This window comes from Centrocercus urophasianus, unplaced genomic scaffold (assembly GCF_019232065.1).
Source record: "Centrocercus urophasianus isolate 14NV4802_14NV808 unplaced genomic scaffold, USGS_Curo_1.0 seq_16, whole genome shotgun sequence".
NCBI classification, from domain to species: domain Eukaryota; kingdom Metazoa; phylum Chordata; class Aves; order Galliformes; family Phasianidae; genus Centrocercus; species Centrocercus urophasianus.
This window is the reverse complement of record NW_024884711.1, coordinates 17347673-17372965: the sequence shown is the minus strand read 5'-3', so window position 1 is coordinate 17372965 and position 25293 is coordinate 17347673. Positions and strand designations below refer to the sequence as shown.

Genomic DNA, 25293 nt, shown 5'->3' with positions numbered 1-25293 from the left:
TTTTTAATGATCCCAAAACAGCATTGTTGTGGATCACAGCACCTCATTGCTAACTGCAAACACCAAGGCATCTGCGGCTCTGTTGGGTGTGAGCTCTGTTGATAGCATGTACTCCAGGTACTGAGTGATCATAAGAATGAAGTTACAATTCACATACACTCCATCATGTGATCACCCATCACCCATCATGCATCACCCATCCATGCTGAGCCAACACAGGGTAAGCTACTTCCCAGGCACACAGCACCAGAGGTTACTGCTGCAAGGGCACGAGGTTGCCACAAGGAGCAAAACCCATGCTAAGGGTGTCCTTATGGCTACAGCCAGAGTCTAACAGCGAGATTCCCAAAGACAGCCTTACTACTCCTGGATTGCTCTCAGAAGTTAATGAAAAGCAAAGCTTCCACAAGATGCACCATCAGTTAAATCAAAGCCACAAATCATGCAGGAAGCAGCTACTAGATGAATTCAAGTGCTAGCAGAAATAACAAAGAAAAGTCAACATGCATTACCACAAGTCACCACTCTGCAGGCAAATCAGAAGAGATCATCACACCTTGAAGCACAGAAACATCACATAGCACAGTGCACTGATCACTAAAAATTTTTTACAGCCAGCTGATGGGTAATTAAGAAAGAGCATGTTATACTCTTAGAAATGCTTTTCTTGCAGCACCACAAGGTAAGCTAGACCTTGGAAAGCCTAAACAAGGAGGTTTGTTCCTGTTTTTTCTGTACAGACAGGTAACACACAGAACTGCAAGAAAACCCACCAGAATTTGATTCCAAGAGCAGAAGACTATGATACACAAGCAATTCTGTAGGAAGCATTTGTAGTGGTACTATCAGTTAAATTCTAGAGGGAAAAAACAAACCTTGTTTTTCTAAAGCCATAGAACAGTATTTCTTGCTAGCAATAGTAGCGGATAGGGTGTTTGCAGATATAGGCCTACTTACAAGTAATTTCCTTTCTCTATTATTCATTTCATAGAACAGTTTGGGTTGGAAGGGACCTTTAAGATCACCTAGTTCCAACCTCCTGACTATAGGCAGGGGCACCTCCCTCTAGACCAGGCTGCTCACAACCCCATCCAGCCTGGTCTTGAATGCCTCCAGGAAGGGAGCATCCACAACCTTCCTGGTCAACCTACTCCATTATCTCACCACCCTCACAGTAAAGAACTTCTTTCTGATATCTAGTCTAAATCTACCCTCTTCCAGTTTTAAACCATTGCCCTGTCACTTCATGCCTTATAAAAAGTCCCTCAACAGTTTCCTTGAGGCCCATTCAGATGCCGGAAGGCAGCTATAAGGTCATCCCTCCTCCCTTCTTTCCTCCCCTCCCTCCCAAAGCCTTCTCTTCTGCAGCCTGAAGAGCCCCAGCTTTCTCAGCCTGTCCCCCTAGGAAAATTTTCTTCAAATTCGTACTTCTTCTTTCCATTCTGAATGGATAAGCAGTTGATGAAGATTAGGCAGTGAATGGGTTTTAACTTTTTTTCTCTACAGGACAATCACAACTTATCAAGTCTTATAATGCACTAGATAAAAGCCATAAACTGCCCTGTAAAGATCTCACATGAGGCTGATATACATGCTGACATTTATCAAAGGTGCAAAGATCCCTGTTGTGTACTAGCACGGAATATAGAGCCTTTGTACTAAAAACTCCTTTGATCAACACAGTATAAGCTTTCTTCACAATTCTGGTTATAAAGATATATATTTTTTAATTTATTTAGCCCAATTAAAGTATCTCAAATCCAATTTTTCTTAAACTAATATAGAAGCAGGAATTTTACACTGAATTCATAGGAACCATCACACAAGTTGCTAGTGAAGAAGTAGTCTAAGTTTAAGGACATATCTGCAACACATACAAATTACATCAGGACAAAAAAATTCTAGAATCACTTTAAGTCACATTTTAAAATAATGAGAGGAAAAATACATCAAAAGGATCTGGAAAGCTTATTTTTGGCAAATAAAGACTGAACTGCATAGTTCCAGCTAGTAATCCCTTATTCACCTAGAAAAAGAATAGGTTTAAGACTTTTTCACTGTAGCCCAGGTGAGTGTGCAGCATCTGTTTTCAAGCAGCAGCTGGTATGGTAGCAACGTCCACATCCCTCAGGTTTCTGCCACCTGATGGGGTTTGTAGACCCTACACCTTTGGTGTCAGTATATCACAGCAGCTAAAAATCCACCTACCGATCCAAACTTCTTTAGTTCAAGCTCACAAACCATCTTCCATACCCTAGTGGGACTGGGCATTAGACCCTAGCTAATAGAGCCTGGAGAAGAGATGTCCTTAGCACTCAATTCTGCCCCAATCTTTGATGGAAACAAGCGGCCCAAGAGCTCTGCATGTCCCACAAAGCCCAGGACCTCTAGGACACAGGGGACTCAGCACAGTGGTGCTACCACAAAGCTACTGCTCTTAGAGGATTAAAAAAAACAACAGAAAACAGCTTTCTTCAGTTTGTTGCAGTGGAGACAAAACGGACATTACAGAATGCTCTTATGCCAAAAAGGACAGGATCTTGGCTCACTGGCTGCAGAGAGTTTTAATTTGGAGGGAGGTAAGCATTTAAAGCATGAATTCTCACCCACTAGTTTAAGAGCCACTTTGAAAGCCTAGAAGCCATGGGTCACATTTCTTCCCAAGAACAAACTGAAGCGTAGAACAGGACTACATGCATCACTCACATTTGCTTTACTCCTAGCATCAACTTGATAAAGGCCAGAAAACACATAAGCAAATGGAGACATGATTTTACTTACATTTTGCTCGAAGAAAAACTTAATTAATAAATGACAAATACTTTGAAAGAGGAGGGCAGGAGCTTGGAACAGGGGAATAATTTGCAGACAAACATAAGTTTCTGATAACACTATGAAAATGCTTACTAATAAGTGCAGATGGGTGAGTGTGTGTGGTGCATTTTGGTGTCGGGTTTTTTTTCCCCTCCTCTAAGCATTCCTTTTCACAGAAGAAAATTCAGGATTCATCTGACAATAAAGTTTTCTTTTGCTGATTTATGGAAATACCCCTGAACCGTTCATCTGACGTCAGACTAACAGTCTGGGAAAATCTATTTAGAAGCACTTTTTAAAAGTTCAGATAACTGCCGTTAGATGTTGGAACTCAACTAGAGACCTTGATTTTCCATCTTTCTATCATCTACAGTTTCCTTTTGCCAAGTTTAAGATGTCAAAAAGAAAAAGCAGAACTAATATACTATCTATAATTAACTTGTTAGTCACAAATTAAATTTGATGGTATCGCTATTCTGAAACTCATTATTAAGATTAACCTTCACTTGATTACGAAGCTACTATTGCCTGAATGAGAGGAAAATCGTTATGAAGTCACTTGGTAACTTTATTTTCTCCAATTAGATTACAAAAGGTACTCTTGAGAAAGATTTCCTTCTCAACACTTCTAAAGGCTTCAAGAACTTCATTTTACCACTAACCTGCATTTGCCATGACCAGAAGGTGCAACAGTGAACAAAGTCAGCACTGAACAAGAGTCAGTAAGGTTTTTGTTGTGTGTATTTCTGTTTTTAAGAGTATTTCTCATGCACACACAAAGTTCTCTGGCAGCAAAGTCAGCAGTGTCTGCCCATAGATTTTATGCACCAGCTGTGTCACTCATTGCAAGTTTCCTACTGCAACTGAAGGCAAGCTTTCCTGTTACTTGCAGACTGGAAGTTTTTCATATCATACAGAGCCACATAATTTGATTAGATATAAGAAAGGCAGAGATAGCGTTTTCTGCCACATACATACAGGAAGTAATTGAGGTGTTGCTGGAGCATCTGTTCATTACTTCTAGCATTTATTTCCACCAAAATGAGACATTTTTAAGAGACAAGATGTCATAAGCTACAAGGTTTGTCACCCTATCACTTATGGTGCAGTCTACAGGCTGCTCACACAGACCTCCTTCTATGGCCATATCTGCACAGAGAATAGCATTTCTCTTTATTTTTCCCACCTTTTCACACAACCTGCATCACCTCATTCTCTGAAATTGGGTAAATTTTTCTGAAAGTCAGAAGTTTCATGCTTGTTCACTCATACTGCGTCTTTCACCTTTCTCCCAGCAGCTTTGCAAGAGTATCCTAGGATTGTTGTGTCACTACTCTACAAACAGCACCTATTGAGCATCCTCCCAGATCTCAGGGCTCTGCTGCCTTTGAGATGCTCCCGTCAACTCAAAACAGCTCATCTTGTTGCAAGAAAAATGCAAGATACAGCACTGTAACTTGGTCAAGCAGGACATCCAAAAGCAAGCTACGTAAGGCAGTATGTTTCATCCCATAAAGCTGTTGCAGATGCCATGCAAAATAATGGGGAACAACATAGAATGGGTCAGCACTATCCAAGAATACTGGAGGCTGTAGCTTTAAGATTCCTTGCACATTCCAGTTTTGATGATCATATGCTTGGCTCACTTCTGGGAAGCTACATTGATGCTGTAATTGTCTGAATAGCAGAGAAATTAATAGATGTTCTACAACAGGAAAATGAGCAATCAAACTGAGGTGTGGCCATTAGGCAGGTTGGTTTTTGCAGTTAATTGGAACCGTTGATTCTCCAGTACACAAATTCAGGTACGCACTATCTCACAAAAAAAATCAAGTATTCCTGCTGTGCGAAGGAAATCAGCTGTTCCTATCTTTTCTTTTGCAGCAGACAGCAACTTCACAAAGCAATAGAGGATCACCTGCTGACTCTAAACAGTAAGACATAGAAGACATTTACAAGCACATCAGTGCCTCACAACTAGGGGAAGCTGTAAGATCACAGTTGACACAGCCTGCTTTGGTTTAGTAGCTTTACCTGTTTTGTAAACAAAATCACAGCCTCACACTGACACAGATAATATACCTAATTAGCCAGGTGAGGAAACCACTCAGAGGTATACCTGCTTCATGAACACTGAAGCAACTTTCCAACATATAACAACACAAAATAACTACCAACGTGCATTTCTACAAAGTACAAAGGCATCACTGGACATGGACATGGAAATTAAAGTCATATGGCAAAGCAGTGGAACCCACGGACTCTTATCTCTACCACTGAGAATCACAACCAAACTTTTCCCTCTCAGCTACTACACTGAGAAAAGATGAAGATCTCTCTCCGTAGCCCTTCCATCCTCCTGATAGATCCCACAGTGGATTTCACAGCCAGTGAGCTCTAGGCCTCAGAGATCAGAGAGCTGGACATAAGGAGTTATGTGCAGCATAAAATAAGTTCATATCTGTTTGACAGCAACTGCACACATCCCTGAATGTGGTCATCACTCATAAAAATTCCATGGAGCTCTCATGGTCAGAGTCCCAACTACTGATTTGTCATGAATTCCCACAGCACACTTGCACTGCAGTCCCAGACTGCAAAACCTCTTCAAGTCTCAAGTATCCCCACCTTTTCTTCTACGTGTTCAGAAAACAGCAACAGATCTCCTGGGTACAAAACCCAAGTGTACTACTGGGTGACAATACACACATTAATGTGTGTTAGGATGCAACTGCTACAAAGGGACAAATAAACTTTCCTACAAAGATGCAGACATTTAAGTTCTTAAGGAGTCATCATGGTTTGTGTTACTAAACCAGCAAACACTTTGGGGTGCATAGTCCCATGAATCATAAGGTTAGGGGTAACAAGCCAATCCCACACTGTCTGCTGGACTGCTACTAGCCCATGCTCACAACACAACAGAATAAAAAGTTCAGCAGATGGAATGTAGCAAGCATCCCTTCTTTGTAAGCTCACGTTTAGATGAACTGTTCGTTTCTAGACATTTGGATAGGGATTTACTAGAACACAACATGCTGAAAGAGAGAAGATGTGCTGAGAAGGTATGTGGGATTTTCCCATACCAAAAGCTTTCTGAATTTACACAAAGCCTAGCAGCACACATGAATGTCAGCAACAGATGCACAGCTAAGACCATATCCTAAAAGGCAGATGGTTTTTTTTGCTGTACGCAGATGGCAGCTATGGATGTATACGTCCAATGCAACCAATAGCTAAGGAACACCTATCTAGAGGCCACATGCACATCATTATAAGCCTCCACTTTAGAGTAAATAGTTGAGATTGGCCTTATTGCTGCTCTTAGTAGAAAACTGAGTTCAGTAAGTGAACTACGCAAGCGAATATGCACAAATAGCTATTTGCCATTCACATAACAGCCTGATTCTATTAACTAAGAGCAACCAAAGAAAACCAACACCCAATAAAAGGTGTCCCAAGATATGTTGATTTGGATCTGTTTCTCACACATGCACTCAATCCCCTATTAGGAAAAAAGGAACTCAAGAACAAGAAGGCTGTTTACAAGGATAGTTTTAATATAACTTCCCATCTTTCCAAGTTAATGGTGAGCTATAGCTTTCAGTGTTTTCCTGTTTGCATTATATTCTCAAAATTCTGCTCATTTGCTCCGCAAAAAGGCATGTGCTTGGAAGTGGTTTTGATGGCTTTTAGTCACAACCCCTCTTTGATTGCCACAACTTCTAAAGAATCTGAAAATAAGATAGCTATTTCAAGTTACATTCCCTTCCTTCCCTGCCCACATATACTTGGCTACCAATTTGAGACACAGGATCAGAGGGAACTTCAGACTTCAGAATAAAATGAAAACTTAAAAAAGGAAATGCATTAACACAACTTGATCTCCCTTCCTCCTGCTCAGCATGCTTCAGCTCTGTTGGCATCCAGCTAGATATTAAAGATCTAGCTGAATCTAGATATTCTTCACATACTAACCGTTCTTCATGGCCTTGCTGCTCCTTTCCAAGGCCCCACACTAGCAGCAAGGACCTAACCCTCAGGAGCATCTGGACTCCTACCATCTGAGCTCGCTGCTCCATGAGATAGCACTGTGCAGCAGCTGGGGCAGATGTGCCAGCATCTCTTGCCTTCCTTTAAGCCTGTGCCATTTTCACTTGCTTGACACATTGACACAATGACCTCATTGCTCGCCTTGGTCAAGCATCTCCCTCTTTCTGTAGCTGAGCTCATATTGTTCTTTTTCCCCACATGTCCAGGAAATATCCCAGTAACACTAGATGAAAGCAGGAAGGGGATGCAAGAAGAAACAAAGATCAGTCTTGGATGCCCAAGACTTCAGCTGACAGTCAATGCGAAGGAAGTAGAAGAGGAACACAGAGGCAGTGAAGAGCCTTGCAGGAGGAGTAATGAAGCAGTGGGCTTGCAGAAGGAGCAGCAGCCTGGCAGCCTTTGCAGGAGTGTCAGCAGGGTTACTCCTTCAAAAACTAGCCCAAAAGCCATTTCCAACTGTCTAATCGACAAGAAAAGAATAATCCAGACCCCTGGTGCAAGACTGAGGAGAGAGATGCTTGTTGCCATTACCTTACAGAATCAAGAGGTCTGGAAACTGGTTGGCCCCTTGGAAATAAGCACTTTTTTTCCCCCTCTCTTTACACAAGAGCCAGTTGCATAAGGTTTGGTCAACATGTGGTACGCATGTGATTCAAATGTAACATTTCCTGGCAGCCAGCAGCAAGCCCAGAGGAGGATCTGCAGTACTGATAATATCGATTTTTTTTTTTAATGACAACCATGGGGAAAAAAAGTTGCATGATCTCTTGAGACATCAGCAGCAAACTCCATTCCACAGATCAGCTTTCCACCAGTTACACTACAGTATTTTCCTTGTTCGAGAAGCAAATCCAAGACATACACAATGCTCTGAGAGTAAAAATACTCATGAAGCAAAATAACTTAAAATGAATGACATAACTCTACAGATCCAGTTCCTCAACTCAAAAATCACTCAGTAGAACCTCGATGAATGGGGCGAAGATGATCAAAAGACAGGAACCTGCTTCAACACAGAGACTAAGGGTATGGCTCTTCTTCAGCCTGGAGAAGTAATGGTTGAGGAACAAAGGTCCTTAAAATAATAAGGGAAGGAGAGAGGGAGAAGACCTCATGGATCTAACAACTGTGCTGTTCCCCCCAGTACGGGAGCTGGGAGGCGCTTGAGACTAGCTGGTAGAAATTCAAAGCAAGCAAAAAGAGATGGTTCTTCCTGAAAAGGATCTTTAAACCGTACAGCTCTCCATCGCAGAATATTGTGAATGCTAAGTGTAAGCATTAGTTCAAGAACACGTTTGCAGAAGCTCTAGATTAATTTCTCAAGCCTGAAGGCATAATTTCCTGGCTTGCTAAGTTCAAAGGCTGCAAAATACAAAAAGCCACAAGAGTGCTATAGGGAAGGATCACTACATTCTTGTCTTTATTCCCATACTCTTCCAAGTGCTCAGAAGAGTCAGAATACAGGGCTATATACAAACCTTCTAACTCAATGTACTTTTCTGTTCTTTATGCACATGCTCTGTAAATGGATTGAAAGAGAATCATTGAGGCCACTTGAAGTTAACATTTTCCTCCTTCATTGGCTATAATCAATCGGAGTTCATAACATTTCTCCTACTACTACCTAAAGAACATCTCACTCACAGAACTCCTTCAACTCTTCTTACACAACTGATAATTCTGAAGAGACAATTCCTACTACTTACATCTTCTGACAAAGCAGGTAACTGAAACTACTGGAGACAGTCAGACAGCCTGACTCAGAGGACAGTACTCCACATAAGTAATATTCTTCTACCTGGCAACAACAGTAAACAAATGCTGAATAATGAGGGACAAACTGTCATATAGACCTGATATCCAATCTGGAGACCTTGAGTACAGAAAGACATTGATAACATGGAACAAATTCAGCAGAGGACCTCTAAGGAGGCTGAGCGCAGTGAGAAGCTGAAAGAGCTGGACTTGTTCAGCCCCAAGATGGCAACTTTGGGAGAGGCATAGCAGCTTGGCACAGAGATCACTGAGGAAACAGAGCCGGGCTTATCAGAGATGCGTGGTAGGAGAACAATATAAAACACATGCTGACACGGGAAAGGTCTTCACTGAGTAAGAAAGACAATTCTCACTAAGAATGATTAAGTCTTAGAAAAAGTCGCTCACAGAGCTTGCACAAATTCAATTTCTGGAGATTTCCAAGACTTAAAATCCTAAGCAATCTAGTTTAAGTTCATTTCTGATCTTTGCTTTGAGCAGAAAGTTGGACTACAAACATCTTAAGATTCCCTCCAATCTGAATGGTTTTGTAATTCTGTGAGAAGACATCACAACATTGAATAAAGATGCTGCACTATGATCAAAATTACTCCTTAATTGAAAAGAATAACTAGGGACAGCAAGGCTTTGGCAGCTGAGCCTGTGACAAAATATTTTCCCATATATCTTTCTAGAATTTTAAATAAAATGTTTGATGGCTGGTTTCCCAAGAAATATGCTGAGTCAACCAAGCTTTCTGCGTCTTTTTAGGTTTTTCAACTTTTGTAGAGACTGTTAAATCCATGTACTCTACGTAAGAGAATACAGATCAAAAACTACCCCATCAACACAAGTAATCATATTACTCTAGGACTGTGAGCAGTGCATTATTCTAACATCACCAAGTAACCCTGTGGTGATAGACAATGCCAGAATTCTTGCACACCAATAGTTTTAGTTACTAGAAAAATTCTCAAAAGTTGAGGGACCATTGGTTATGACTTTCTGTATTCTAGAAGATCAAAAACTCACCATGAAAACAATTTTTCTTCAGTTACAAAATGATGGAGCAAGTCTGGATCAGGAGAAAAAGGCTGGATCAGACATAGCACTGATCAAGTGGGTACACTGAAACAGTGCTTCAACTACTTCTCCATCTCAACACCGGAAGAAAATGCAGATAGACTGCATTTATGGGTCCACAAAGACAAAGCTTCTGACTGCCTTAGGTGAAATAGTCACATATCAAACTCACAGCTCACTAGTTTTCTGTGCTCTGACATTTAAGCCCACCACTGACTAAGCCAGCTCATAGTTCAGCGTGGAAATCTCAGCAGATCTCTGGATCATAAAGCTCAGATGAGACAACAGATTACGTCTCAAACCCAAACAGTTGCTGCCCTCTTCTCCTTACCCTCCTCCTTCCACAGCAGTGTTAACAAACAGCAAGTCACTGCAGCTTACTGCTCACAGTAGTCAAAGAAAGCAGCAGTTACTCCACTTACTTAATGTTCTGAGCTAAAGAGCTGTGGAACTTGAGCGTCTTCTTCAAAAGTTGCTCAGCCAAACATTCCGCCTCTATCAGAGGCATCTGCATGACACCATGCACCCTACAGCACAAGCTCCAAAATCCTTCACTTGCACTTTCAAGTTATCACCCAGGAGGAAGAATGCCTCTAAACTGTATTCATCAAACCAGCTCTGAGCTGGTAGGAACTGCAATTTCTTGGAAATGGAACACTGACATTATTTCCAGTTCTCATCATTGGAAGACAACCGCTACGCTTTCTTGAGCCCTAAGCTCACCTGGAACTTCTCAATATCTTACTTGTCCAGCTGTAATACAAGTTGGAAGTGTTACATTAATGTAGTACTGTTTTTCTAACCCTAAAAGCAAAATATATATGTATCACACCACAGTATATCCAGCGGGGGCATCAGGAACGTTAGCTCTAAAATGGGGACATACTTAACAGAAGCAAATCAACATCAGCTACTTTTAATGAACTCCTGATATTTTTTTTTTACTTCAATAAAAAAAAAAAAGAGTTGAGTATTTTGAGTAGAAATTTGGAGTCCATCTTCCAAAAAATAAAGGTTTTCCCCATTTTATTCTCCCCCTTGTTTACAACAACTGCAAGCTGATTATCAGCTCTGCTCCAGCCAACACTTGTATGAATAAATCACTTCAAGTGAGAAATATACTTAAAAACATATCATATGTTTACCCGGGGACCTCCACTCCCACACCCTGCATTTTAAACACCTGCAAAAGGTGTTTATTACCTCACATATACCAGTAAATATCACCCCCTATAATTAAGCCAGGCAATTAAATTCCCCCAATATAAGCCGTTATGTTGTCTCAAGTGCAAAACAGGGTGGTCTGCCACAGAGGTGGTCACTTCCCTATATCAAGTTGCCTCACCTGCTGCTACAACCAGCTGGAGGATGGGAAATCTGCACAAATAGTCAATGCAAAGTGTGGGGCCCTGCTCAGAGCGGAAAGTAAGGAGGACCACCTTTTCCTTTCGGCAGAAGAGCAAAGCCCCTATGTTCCCCAAGCATAGATGCAAGACCAGCCAGGGTGCTCATATGTTCCTGAAGAGACCGCAACAAGAAGGTAAGAAGGCAGATGGTAGGTCCCCATCCTTTGAGATAATAGTGCAATGCAAACAGGAAAAGCAGTTGGGTGAAAACCAACGTGACAATCAACATCTCAACTTTTGTTTGAGATGCACGATTCTTACAGTCTCTCCAGTCAGCAATTCTGTTATGCGAAATCTGCACGCATGGGACATGCCACAGATCTTTTTACACAGCTGCCTCCCCACAGCAGACTCATGAGTTAAATACGGGCAACACTACAACTGCAGGCGAGATGTTAACTTTGTAAGCAGACAGCAGCCAATACGAGCCATTACAATACCAAACTAAAAATCTCTATTTCATGAGGTTTTGCAAGGACAATCACATCTAATATTTTATTGTGTTTACATTTATTACAGTGAAAGAGAGCACAAGGCTAAAACGAAATGCAGATGTAACGAAGGACAAGGCAAGAACTCAAAAGTGATCTTAAGCTACAGAAACTAGTCTGGGTAAAGCCTCATGAGACATTCCCAGAAGACAGTCACTAGAACACCTGAAAACATGAACGCTGAGGAAATACTCAAAGAGCTTCAATTCTCTCCTTACCCCTCTCTGCACGTTATAAATCACCAAACATGTAAAACTGCTGCATACAACCAAGTAATGCACTCTCCTCTCCATCTTCCTGCAGAGTGGGGCTACTAGCACCTGGCAAGAACTGCACAGCTTACTGCCTGATGTCTTCTGCTTCTTCCTCAGCATGGTACAAAGATTCCTACACTTAGACAGCAGCAGCAGATAGAAATAATTTGTGCACGCTTAGCATTCTACTAGCATTTTTATAGCTGCATATTGTTTTTATAGCATAACATTAAATTATGATTCTTGAAGATGGCTTGAGGTGAAAGCTCATATTTCAATATATTTTAAGAATCAAATGTACGGATATTTCTTTCTTCTAGAATTCTTTCCATTAAAGTGCAGCTCATTCCTGCATCTTCCTTCTACAACTTGCTTTATGAGAATTATCCTCTTTGTATAATCCTAATTCATTCTTAAATGCAATGTTTCCATGCTTTTCCTAAAATACCAGGGTTCCCCACCTGTCCGTTCTCCATATCTTTGATATTCTAGAGTAAGTTGCACCATGAGTAGCTGCCATTCAGAGCAAAAGCAGTTTTCACACTGCATTGTTATAACAGAATAAAACAAAACCAGTCCAAAAACAAAACTGGATACACCAAAAATACAATCAAAAGAAAAACCTCACACAGCTCAGCTGTTTTAATAAGTAATAACAAAAGCTAGTAAGATCCTCTGGAGAAGTTATTACGTGCAGTGTAAAACTGACTAACTTTTACTCACAGTCAGTCTCACTTCGTTTAAAGAAAATGAAAGCTGTCTTACAATATATGCAGATAGGTTTGAGCCGTTTCGGCTCTTCTTGCACTGACAGATCTCAACGCAGAACACGTAATTACATTGTAACTGATCTAGAAATCCTTTTTCCTGACACAGAGAATCTAAAGCACCAGGTCTCAGTGTAACTATGAGACTTTCTTTTTCCCGCAGAAAGGTGCGGAAAAGCAAAACCTGGTTAGTGACGCCTCTCTACCTTTGGAGGAGCTAACTCAGACCTCCCATCCCACGTGTTTCTACCCAAAAAGGCAACTCGCAGGTCTCACAGCAAAGCTAGAAACACACACTCACAAGGTTTCTTCGCCTCTCTGCTAGCTCAACAGGTCCACACTCCATGAGATGGGCTTTTACTCCACCTTTTCTATTACAGAGTTCACCAACACCATATCTGTTTATCTGCTCCAAACAAACCGGTAAGGGAACAGGCCTGCAGAAGTTAAGTGAGAACTCTTCAGCAGCTACCTTCCCTCTGAGCCAGCAAGTGCTGTTTCTGGCACCATCTGTGTTCTGAGAATCTGTTCTTTAGCAATTCACTAAACATGGAAAAAATATTTGGAAAGCAAATTTCTTGAAGCATCTTATACACCAAAGAAGCTAGCTATAAAATGCTTTAAGAGGAAAAAAAAAAAAAAAAAAAATCACAACTTTTCCTTCTCAGGAAAAGAACCCTATACCTGGATTCTCATCATGTTTAATCAGGAACTGAGCCTGGATGCTTCCACTTTAAATCATAGATTAGAAATCACCACGCCTAGACCTCCCTTCTGGAGATCTCATTGTTTTATCCTGCAAATGAATGCTTACAAGCTAAGAAAGACAACCTGAGGTTATAAAATTAGGAGTCAAAACTGGTAATGTGGAAGAGACTGTAGTTCCAGAAAGGGTAATAAAGCTCTCAATGTTTCTGCAGAGACCATAAAGCCAGGGAGCTGTTTTCTATGAGAAAGAGGCAAGATGGAAGAAGCAGTACAGCAAACCCACCTCTTGGCATGCTTCTTAGCATCAAATTTGTGCTTCATATTTGATGAAGGAGAGAAAGGGAAAAAAAACATATACCCACCCACTGTCACTAAAAGGGGTGAACTAATTGTGGCTTTGCTCCTCCAAACAATCTTGATAACAAGCAAAACTACTTTATTTAAGAAATAAAATCTGTTAATGTGCATGGCCTCCAAATTACAGGATTGGTAGAGCCACCTCTGTGTGCACCTCATATGCAAGCAGAGGAAGAGGCAGAAGATCACTCCAAATAAGACCGTGCTTTTATAAACACACACACGTTCGGAGTTCTCAAGCCCAAACAGTCCAGTGAGGAAAGGGGAAACTGCATGTGATCTCCTGGATGAGCAGAGAATGTACTCCCAGGTAAGTCCCAGCAGTTCACCTCCAGCCTCAGCCGATGGCCAGAACTATGTATTCTTATTTCAGGCAGAGATGCTGGCCTCCTCCCTACCTCCAGTATCTCCCCCAGCTGGAAGAGAAGTACAAGCATCCTCAATTTCCTGCAACCTGCAGGACCTCGCAAAAAATCTTCTTTTGAAGTTCAAACAAATGAACAGACAAGTTTTGTACAAACTTAACCTCGAATGCCTTGAAGTACATCAGAATATTATCTTTTACAGTTGCACTTTAAGAGCAAGCTTTTCAGTGTGAAATCTTGTTTCAGAGTAGCAACTCAGCAGATTACAGCAGGTCATCACCTGCCTTTCTTCAGCCTCTTTGCTCTGAGCATGGTCTAAAAGGGCTGTTTTACCTATTTTGCTTACACCACAATGGTCTGATGAGTACACAGGAAATGCAGAGGAAACAGATAGAAATCCAACTGCTACAGCTGCCTGTCAAGTCAGTATTTATTTCAGGAAATCGTTCTACCTATGTAAAAAGAGGAAACTAGCAGGTTCATTTTTCTCCAAAAACACATCTAGAAAAATGAAGAACAAAGGTATGGATTTGGGCACCTTTTTAATAAAATCTTACTAATAAATGCTTGTTACCACCTGACCATTTACACACACTATTTCCCAGCCCATTTGGAATAATTTTGAGTCAAACTACCTCTTGCATGAGTCCTCAGGATAGTCACTTCATTCAAAAGTGAAGCTGAGGTTTTCTTAACGTTAACCTGCTCCTCCGACCTGAGCAAGCTGCATTTCAGAACAGTAGGGATTCCCTCCTAAGCAGAGATTTGGTGGGCCATTTTTCCACATACACTAAGGAGCCCACCTGTGGAGTTGCAGCCCTATGTGTGGCCCATGACCCAGAGATACCTCTGTGTAACACATACTGCAAGGAGAGCTGCAAGTCATTGAGACAGAGGCGTGCATGCTACTTGTTGGGGCACAGCTGTAGGTTTCCATGTACAATACCTGTGTTCTATAAAGAGCAAAACATGACAATTATTTCAACAGAGCTTAAGAAGCTTCTGTGTCTTCTGCATGCAATGACAAGGTAACCTTCATAATAACAACTACTCTAGAAAAAATCATCTCAAGAACATTAATCTTTCTTTGTTTCTTTTTCAGATCTTCATACCAACGTAAAAAGAAAGGTGTTGCAGGATAATAAGTGTTCTGTGTTTTGCTACTGAAAGAGGACTAATAGACTGAGCTAACCCAGAAATCTCCTTCGTTGGTTGTTTCTGGTTTGGTCTTAAGAACTTCACACCCATTAGAAGTCAGTCTTCATTCAAGTAATTAACAGAAGAGTGATGAAGTCAGTCAATTGGCTCAGAGGGACTATAAGAAACAATTTAATAAGTAAAATTGCCACAGCTGCTGCACATATACCACTCAGAAAATATCATGCAAGAACATTACTCCAACCTAAACTCCTCTCTGTACATACTGTACACACAAACTTACTCTCCCTACTAAGTAACTGACTGCAAAAAAAGACTTGGTTTCAGTAGTGACCATTCAAAGCTTTTTTTTATGATGTTAAAAGGAAGTTTTGATAAAGTTCTTCAACACCAGAAGACAACAGAGCCCAAGGAAAGCTTGATATAATTGTTGAATTCGGGCATCAGTTGCCATACTTTGCCAGTAGCACTTTTTTGAGAACCTATAAACTTACCTGCTTAGTACAGAAGTGACAGAAACCCTGCATTTACAAAGAAAAGTTGACAGGAAGTTTGTGAAAAGTACACATTTTGTGAGCAGCCTTGACGTTGTGAGGAAGCACCAAAGCACTGTACAAATTACCACAGGGCCTGATCCCTCAACTTCTGCGCCCAGACACAGCCTGTACAACCAGCTGCAGGACACCGAGGTGGTGTCCTTGCCACTCATTTGAAGTCTTGCTCTGTAACTTTGGGAAGAGAGCATTTTGAAACAGTGAGGCAGGGGGACCACGATTTTGGAAGCAATGGAGAAGGGAAGGGAAATTATTTGTAAATCAGGAAGCAGATGAAAAGCAGGGTAGAAAGCTGCTACCTACAAGTAGTAAAAGCTACACGTGCATAAGATCTAACAAGAAGGTGAATGCTGTTTGATGTCTGTGCTCAGCAGCGCTTACATCAGTGTTCATTCCCAGTCTTTCTGATTCATATGCTCCTGCTCTGACACTCAGTCCTTTCAGTCAGCTGGTACTGATGGCACACACCAGCAAAAGTTGGTCTTTGTCAATTCCCAACAGAAACACTGCAGCTGACAGCCTGGACTGGGCAAGTCGTACCTCCATCTTTCTCCTAAGCTAGGGAACGATGCAAATGAAGTAGCAGTGGACAAAGCCAGGTGAGGCACGCAGACCCTCTGAGAATAGACCAACAGTGCTCCATACAGTGCTACCAGCACTGCTTCTCTGTCCCTCCGCCCAAGTTCCCTCATGTAAAAGGATGACTTACTGCTACAAAAAGTGAAAACAAAGTTTTAAACACTCACAAGGTAAGAAAAACAGCAAAGAAAACAGATCTGTTCTCATGCCTGCTCATCTATTTTAAAAATTGTAACACTTTTTGCAGAGTATTAACGTAACAAGTTCATAATACAGTTGGGAAAGCCAGTAACTATAATAACATGAGCAAACAATTTGCCACAATGCCACACCCACTTACGGAGGAGAAAAAGAGGAAGAAAAAAAACTTAAAGAAAAAAACAATTTGTATGAATGTTCACCTTTTGTAAAGATTTTGGCCAAGTATTTAAATCTGAAGGTGCACCAAGGTTACCAAACACACACACCAATGAGGCCTGAAATGGACAAGCTTTCAGTCAAAGAGTGACTGCATCAGGAAGTCAGCATTCACCAAAGAATCCATTTCAACATTTTTTATGGTTAACTCGGAGCACAGAAATGAAGGCAGTTATCTGAATTGCTTAGAAGGCTCTATTGTTCCCTCTTCCAAAGGATTTTTCCCCAGAAAAGAATGGGTGGTGTGTGCACAGCAATGAAAGGTGGGGGAAGGGGAAGAGTCTTGGGGACGCCGAGAGAAACAGAAGCAGTTTTAAACATGGATGTCTTAATTCTAAATTAATTTCCTACCTCCCATTGCAAGTGAGGCGGGATGTTTCTGATCTGAAGTTTCCGACTCCTGCAAATTAATTAAAGAACACAGTTAATAAACAGAAATAAACACTGTTAGAAGGCAATCTATATACAGCAGCATCCATTTTAACCATTTTCTACTAGGAGGGGCAAAAGCAAATGTGAAACATCAGGTCAAAACCTGTGTGTCCAAAGAACTCTTACAGTACGCCTTGTTATTTGTTGGGCAGCTGCTGGGATTTATGAATTGCTCACTTTTCTTGAAGACTATTTCTGTTTCAGCATTAAGGCCATCAGTATCCAACACCTTCCATTATAAACGGGTGTGATAACCCTGTGTATTTGTAACAGGTTCCCCTTCACTTAAGATTTTTTTTTTAAAATTCTCCGAAACGATCCTTCGGTATACTTCTGTCCCTTAAGGAAAGGGCCATCAACTTGAATAAATGCATCTACTCCAACACCACGCTCTTCATTAGCCTAACAAGGGGCTGTACTTGAACACATATGCCTGACATTCTTCATCTCTGGTTAGAGGACAGGAAGGGAAAGAACAATTTAATTGCATTTCGAGCCCAAATTTATATCATTTCCACCAATCTAGTGAAGAGAACCCACACTTTGAAGTGCTCCCGCCGAGCCGGGCGGCAGCGTGTTTGCGGCCTTCACAGCCAACTCCTTTGTCTCCTCCCTTCCCCCTAAGCGAGAGAACAAACAAATGCCAGAGATGCCAGCAGCCCCTGGGGACTCGCAGGAATGTGCGAGCAGCGGGGCTCAGGTAGGGCAGTGCCGCGGGGCAGCCCGGGGAGCGCGCCTGGGGCCGCGGCCACCGCAGCGACTCAATCCCGGTCCCGTGCTCCAACACGCACTTCTTCCCAGCGCTTTAGCTGCTCGGTGCTGACCTCTCACTGAGAAACCCGGCGCGTCTTAGGGACCCTTTTACGACGGAAGTTGGTGAATCTCACAAAGTCTTGCGACAAAACAAGTTTCAGAGATGTCCTCGCCTGGCAACCTAACCCAGAGCCTCGGTTCTCCTCAGCACCGCCACCCACATGCGGCCCCGCAACGAATGTTGTTTCATGGGTGTTGGGTTGGTTTCTTTTTTTGCGTCGGGAAATGCTCCACCCAATAGGCTGTGCTCTGGGTGCAGCTCGCGCTCCCCACACACAAAGCTGCACTGCTCGGAGCGCTCTGTGCGTATAGTTTTACCTCCAGAAGTGCACCCGAGCACCGCGCTTTCTCCACAGAGGAGGCAGCCTGCAGGGGCAGCACCTCGCGCTGCCCTCCGCCCCCCTCAGCAAAGAGCCCGTTCGCGTAAATCGGCAAAGAAGCGGCTGAGCAAAAACCCGGATCACACAACCCCTTTAAGCTGTCATTTCCAATAAAGCAGAGTCAGGCGCTGCGTTGTTGTAACGGAGGGGAGAAAGCTCCTCAGAGCCTGAAAACTTCTCTCAGCTGTGCTCTCAGCGAGAGAAACTGCTATGAAACGGCTGTGAATTAGAGACGCTGCTCTGAAACATCACGGGAATCTCACACAGCAACCTGGAAGCTGAACGCTCGCTCCTGAAGCGGAACAAAGAAGGGGACACTCATTCAATATTACAAATACTGGGAAATCGTAACGCTGAAAAATCCCAAACCACATCATTGGCAGTCAATACGCTATTCACTGCGTTTCCAATTGTGTCATGCCATCAGTCTCTCGCCCTCCTAGACCCAAATTAAAATTCATGAGGGTTTCGCAGCCAGCGGTGCCACTCGCAGAGGGGCCTGGGAACGCACGGTCCCAGCTGCGTGCTGAGAGAACCGTGCCCCATAGCCACCCCATAGCAAACAGTGGGGAGAAGGGGAGCATCCCATCCAGAAGCATGCACATCGGTCCTGTACACCTCCCATTCACCTTCATAAGCAAAGCTGCATATCTGCTGGACCACCTGACACACAAATGATGCACCAAAGCACGAGCAGCAGCCTCTACACCCACTTAATGAAAGCACATAACACAAGCTTTTGGCGTTTTCTTTCTTCCTGTGTGGCTTTGAAGGATGGAGTGGTTTGATGCAAGTTAGAACTTTACCAGCCAGCTTTCAGAGCACAGAAACAACTCGGGTATCCTGAAAGGGATGAGTGGCACAGAAGAAACGCACCTCCCAGTTACACCTTTCTCCACCATATAGAGCAGAAGGAAATGGAGAGCTGCGTACAGAACAGGGACAGTCCTGCTGTGCACCTCAATTTGTGGCTATAGTGAGACACCTATTGTACAGAACTGAAAGGTCACTTCAAAACATGAGAGCAGCCACACGAACCATGCTGTTTGACGCTATTTACACCACAATCAGATGCCTGTCTGCACCACAAGCAATTTTAGCTCCGTACCCAATTCACAAGCTTTAAAGTGGCTGTCTGTTGGTGCATGTGAAAAATTAAAAAGAATTGGTGTTTTTTACATCATTGCTGTACTGCAACAAGCAATAGGGGAAAGCAAACAAAGCCTTATGCAGACCAAAGGGGAGTTACACAGAACAGCATCAGGTAGAAAAGCATGAGATTTCTCTCTCATGAAATTTGAGATTTCTCTCCGTTACTATCAGCTCCTACAGGGGAAAAAAAAGAAAAACCAAAATTTCTTCAAGACACTGCCAGCCTATTTCCACCAGGTGACAAATCGTGCATCTGGTGCATGCTCCTTCTCTACTTCAAGCAAGCTTCTTATTTTATTCATGCATTCTAACCTGGCAGTGCAAGTAGCCGTCAACTGAAGAGCCTTGGCAAATTGTGTTTCTGCTCCATACCTTTCAAAGCCTTCACGTGCTACCTGTGGTTTGCAACACATGAATTCGGCACATCGAATGTCTTACTGGTGACGAAAACAGACTTCTCTGTTTCCTGAGTTGTCCATACTATTATTTGGAAAAACTTTTTTTTTTTTTTTTTTTTTTTTTTTTAAGCCCATTTGCAAATACTCCAGTTCTCTTTTCCAGGAACTATGTAGGTAAGTGGCTTGTTACTCCAGCACACTGCTGGTTAGTGCAGACATGCTAACACATCTATTCTGTGAACTCTGAGGACACACAGCCTTCACTTTGGGAGACACATGCTTGCACTGAGAGCAAGCAAAACAAGGTGTCATTGCCCCTTTACAAGGAAAGCAGCATTTGTGCCCTATGTGCACACAGAGACAGAAACAGCAAAGTAGCATCAGATAGATCACATACAAAAGATGCTGTTAGTGTTCTCTGGAAGGGCAATTTCTTCTAAGAAAATTCAGAAAACAGGCCCATGGTCATCTTGACAATGTCCACAACCCATGAGAACCCTCCACATATCAGAAATAACATTAACCATGTCTTGGGAAAGTGGGGAAGGGAACCCCACAATTTCAGCATTTGTTAATGTGTACTGTACTCACCTTCCTTCTCTCTGTTCTACCACATACACTTGTTTTCCCCTTCCATCTACCATTGGGTGCACAAAAGACCCTTCTTCCCTTCAGGGATTTTTTTTTGTTTGTTTGTTTAAGTAAGAACAGAATAGATGCATTTATAAGGTAAAAAAACAACAACAACAAAACATTAAAACACCACACTTTTAATTAGAGTTCTTAGCTTTTTGTGCTAAAGGGCATCTTACAGATCTCCCCAAGTCTGACCAGCATGGAGAGAAACACACACACGTATCTAAGTAACCGCATTTCTGCGTGGTCATTGTGCCCACACTCACCACAGACCCTTCTCTTCATCCCGCCACCCCAAAGCCGCTGCCATCTTCTCTTTAATTCCCATTTTTCCACAATAACCCCACACAACACTCAGTTTTAATTGAACAGACAACGAACTACCTTCATCACACTGTTAATGCTAAAAAAAAAAAAAAAAAAAAAAAAAAAAAGCACAAAAGCATAGAACTACTCTTTAGACATTTCTGTGGAGCAAGTTAAACATGTTTGAGAAGAGACTGGGTGAACATCAGTGACATCAGTCCATTCAGTTGTTAGAATTCAACACCTATGGGATGGAAAGTAAATGGTCCACCTTCTTCTCTACTCCAAGGATTGGGCACTGAGCAAGTGCTCATCCATCTCATTCACTTCAGGTAGGCACCATTCTAGGACAAGCTACATGGGAAAAGCCTTGGCACATCACTCCACAGGCACAGCTACAGCTGCAGTGTGCACCTCAATCTATCAGCACTGAGAGCCACAAAGAGAAAACTATTTTGGTGTAAGAAGCCTCAATGTGATCAACTGCAGTTACAGGATTAGTGACTCCTATGCCCAAATGGAAAACTGCTGCTACTGAAATCAATTTGGGGGGGAAGGAGAGAAGATACCTTGGTCACTCTGCAACCATCAGAACAAAAATGGGCAAATAAACCTCAAAAAGCAACACACACACACAGTTTATTAGTTTGTTCCTCTAGATTGCCTTCAAGCAGGCAATGCTGTACCACAACAGAGTGAATCAGTGTTCAAAATGTCTTTCCAGTGCAAAAGTACTAAATAAAAGAGTTCTTGACTCTTAATATTAGTGTGGCTGAGGAATAGGAAAAAAAGGACAGGGTTTTTTAGTCACAACATGGAGAAGAGGCAGGGGGACTCTCTATCACATCCGTCATGGCAAACATAGGCAGTGCAGTAGATTAAGGCACTGAAGCTCATTCTGTAAGAAATGCTGCAGCTTTAGCCTGTCCCCTGGCTTCAGTGTACACAACTGGTTTAAGGCAGTCTTTTCCACCTCTTTAACTTGTTTGGATTTAATTCCTAAAAGCACCCATCATTGGTAATAAATCTGAGTAAAACTTCTAAACCATTTTTACACATACCTTAAAAATATATGCAGTTTTATATATAATGGTATTTACAACTGTGTGTATAATATAAAGATACTCATCAAATTTTGTATGTAAACCATTTAGTCCTAACAAGTAGTTCGGGTACCTGCAAAAGCATGTGGTCACATTTGTTGCTCGAAAAAAAAAAAAAAAAAAAAAAAAAAAAAAAAAAAGGCACACTTAATTTCAGTTAAAAACACTCAGTAAAGTGACAAATTGAGATTTTTATATTACTTCTATTAAGAGGTAATTAATTTTTAGAGTATACTAGAAGGCATGCTAATGACACCACTGCTGTATTTTATCTAAGCAAGCCATCAGCTTGTGAACCAGAAATTTCCTCTTGCTGCCTTACTGGATAAGAAAGGGGAATGGTTTCAGGTACCAACTTGTTAACAAACATCACCTCCTTCTATTTCAATGCTGAGCTCTGGACAGTAGGGTACATGAAACATTTTTGCTCCTGTGACAGACCAAAATCAGCAGGTTGAGCAGACAAAGCTTAGATAAGCCACAAACTGCAGCGGTGCTTCTCTTTGTGTTGCCTCGCTATTTAACTCCACACCTGGATTTAAAAGCACTGCACTACACTCAGAATAAGCATTTCCTATGAAATTCAGGAAAGCAAATTCCCAAGGTTCACGCAGGACATTACAGTTGGATCTTAACCACACTTGTCCCGCCTCATCTTGCGCACAACCCACCACAGGAGCAGTGCTGCAGTGGTGTATCATCTAAACCCTCACGTGAAAATCTACCTTTTGGACTGCTTCACGGATTCTACTGTGTGAATGATCAGATTTCCTCTCAGTGCCTGTAAAGCATCGTATTTGCTTACTACTCCCCTCCAGGAGCAACTGGAGCTGCCTGCAGACTACATGGCCCCATTCTCCAAGGCCCCAGCCCAGCTCCAGACCCCATGTGCACCCTAGTTTTGGGGTTGCTCCACCTCAGTGCATGGAAGAGACTGGATATTTGTGGGCAGGACATAGCACAGGAAGCACAACCAGAAGACTTATATTAGCATATCCAAGTTAAATCACACAGAACAGGTAAACGTGGTGTTCTGAGGCAAGACAGGCAGTCAGCTTTCACCTATTACCACTTACTTTGAGATTTCATTTTGACAACTCCTCACACCACTAATTAAAGTAAAAGCTTACATTAATTATTTGTAAATTCCCACATGTGCTCCATAAAGACATTTTAAAAAGAGAATTCTCAGATTCCTCCATTACCACATTAATGCTGAATGTCTCATTTTAAAAACATTTTTTTCCAGGTGTTGTTAATGACTGAAGGCTGTTAAGATATTTGTTCTTTAATTAAGGGATTAAGCACTGCTTCAAAATTAATGGGAAGTACCAATATTGAAAAAGGAAAAGAACTTTCACCTCACCTCCCCCTTGCTTGGTGGCTTCCAACATTTCAGCTCTCCCTCTCTTCTCCAAACTCTTTGGAGAAATGGAAAGTGTGTTTTTGGTTGTTTTGTTGTGGACTGGGAGGGGGGGTGGAAGGGAGAGGAGAGGGGGGGAAATATGAAGAGAGTTGTTGATTAAATGACAGTTTCTCTTCCCCTCTTAGAACACCAAGTCTATATTGCTCAAATAATGTCACTACTGAGTTGACTTTTTTCACCAGATATTTTAGGGCTATAGTCACTTGCCATTTATTCTCCCATCCCAACAGCTAACTTGCAATTAGCTGGGATGTGGATAACACCAAAAATACTCAGAATGTATAAGAAGAACTAAAAATAATACATTTAAACACAGAAGTGCTTCTTAGACATATGAAAAATTGTCTAGAAGCTATCCTGACCCAACCAAGTTAATAATCCCTTAGTAATGTGACAATATTTTTTTGTTTCATGTTTTCCCACTCTCTTCTCCTCAGTCCTATCCCTTCCCTTGGCCACCAAAAGGGTCAGAAGCTCCTTCTATCCCCTTATTTTCCTGGTGCCCACAAGGCTACTAGATGAAGCAGCCAACATTCCCATGGACCAATTGCAGAGCTTTACACCAGCTGCAGAAGCAGATCTAGACCAAAGTTAATGTACAACATCCCTGCAACATAAGACTGTGCTCCGGGTTAGGGATCTCTAAGGAAAAGAAGAATTACTTAGTTTCAAAAATCTTGATGAACTGAGATACTATTAAAAACGCAGAGAGGTAGAAAGAAATGGTGCAGGACACTTCAGAGTCATTTCTAAAGGGAAAGAGGGTCCAAAGTCTTAGGAACTGAGATGCCAACCAGACGCCTTGCTTCGTGATGCAGTTGCTAGACAGACTCCACAGCACTTCCATCTGCCTGATTTCCCACCATTACATTCCCAATTTGTTCACCCATGAGACTGTATTTGCAAAGAATATTGGAAATGCCTTCCAGATTCCTTACATCGCCGTTACCACATAAGCATAACACATTTTGGCTAATTTCAGGTCAACTTCAACTGAAACAAAGGCTATTCATACTCAGGTTAAGGTGACTGTATGCTACACATTAACCATTCCAACACACTTCTGCACTGAACGTTATAGAAGGCTTGAAATAAAATAGCAAGAGGTGTTCTAACTCTACCACACACAGCATGTAACTTCTGTTGTATAACATCAAAAAGCGGGGAATTATTTGCTACTTTTTTTACTAGTAAATACCTGATTTAAGCCTCTCAGCCCGAGGGCATGCTGCATGCTCTAGAGCTTAACTTGAGAGATGCTTTAGGTGTTCAGGGAACACAAGGATGCATCACAGTGCACACCCTGCTGCAGCCTCACAATTTCACCCCACACATGGACTTATTATTACTAAATATATTTTATTTTTAAAGAAAAACCTCTCTGCCTCTCTTTGACTATTCTATAAAAAAAAAAAAAAAAAAAAAAAAAAAAAAAAAGACAAATTAACATCCAATTCCACAGATTCTCAGTAAATTATGATCTTTCTGAGGGTCTGAGAGATGTAGATAGTACTTTCTGGAGCACTTCAAGAAGCTCACATGCTGTAACTAGAATACGACGAAAGTCAGAGCCAAAGGGAGATTGTAAGTGTACATATGAACTTCAGCTAGCAGATGGGCTCACTAGCATTTCCATGATACAAGAAGGATATTTAAGAAGTACTAATTACTTAGACAACTGCCAGCCTGCTTAGGCGTTGATGGTTTTTTTGCAGTTGGATTTATTTATTGTTGTTGATGGTTTAAGTTTTAAACCTATTAATTTCCTACTTATTACTGTCCACCCTTCAATCTCGAGACAAACCAAGAAACATTTAAAATGCAATGGCAAAACAGTCGGCTTTTAAATCCCCAAGACTGAGTTAACAGGAATAGATTTGAATTTG

At 41.7% G+C, this 25293-nt stretch overlaps 1 protein-coding gene across 1 annotated transcript in view; it reads right to left on the bottom strand.

Annotated features, from left to right (window-relative positions):
• IGF2BP3 (insulin like growth factor 2 mRNA binding protein 3) overlaps window positions 1–25293 on the bottom strand; it is a 101019-nt gene that overhangs the window by 63038 nt on the left and 12688 nt on the right. Inside the window, exon 3 of the mRNA XM_042817320.1 lies at window positions 17113–17161. Coding sequence (XP_042673254.1) covers window positions 17113–17161 — 49 coding nt within the window. The remainder of the gene's footprint in view (window positions 1–17112; window positions 17162–25293) is intronic.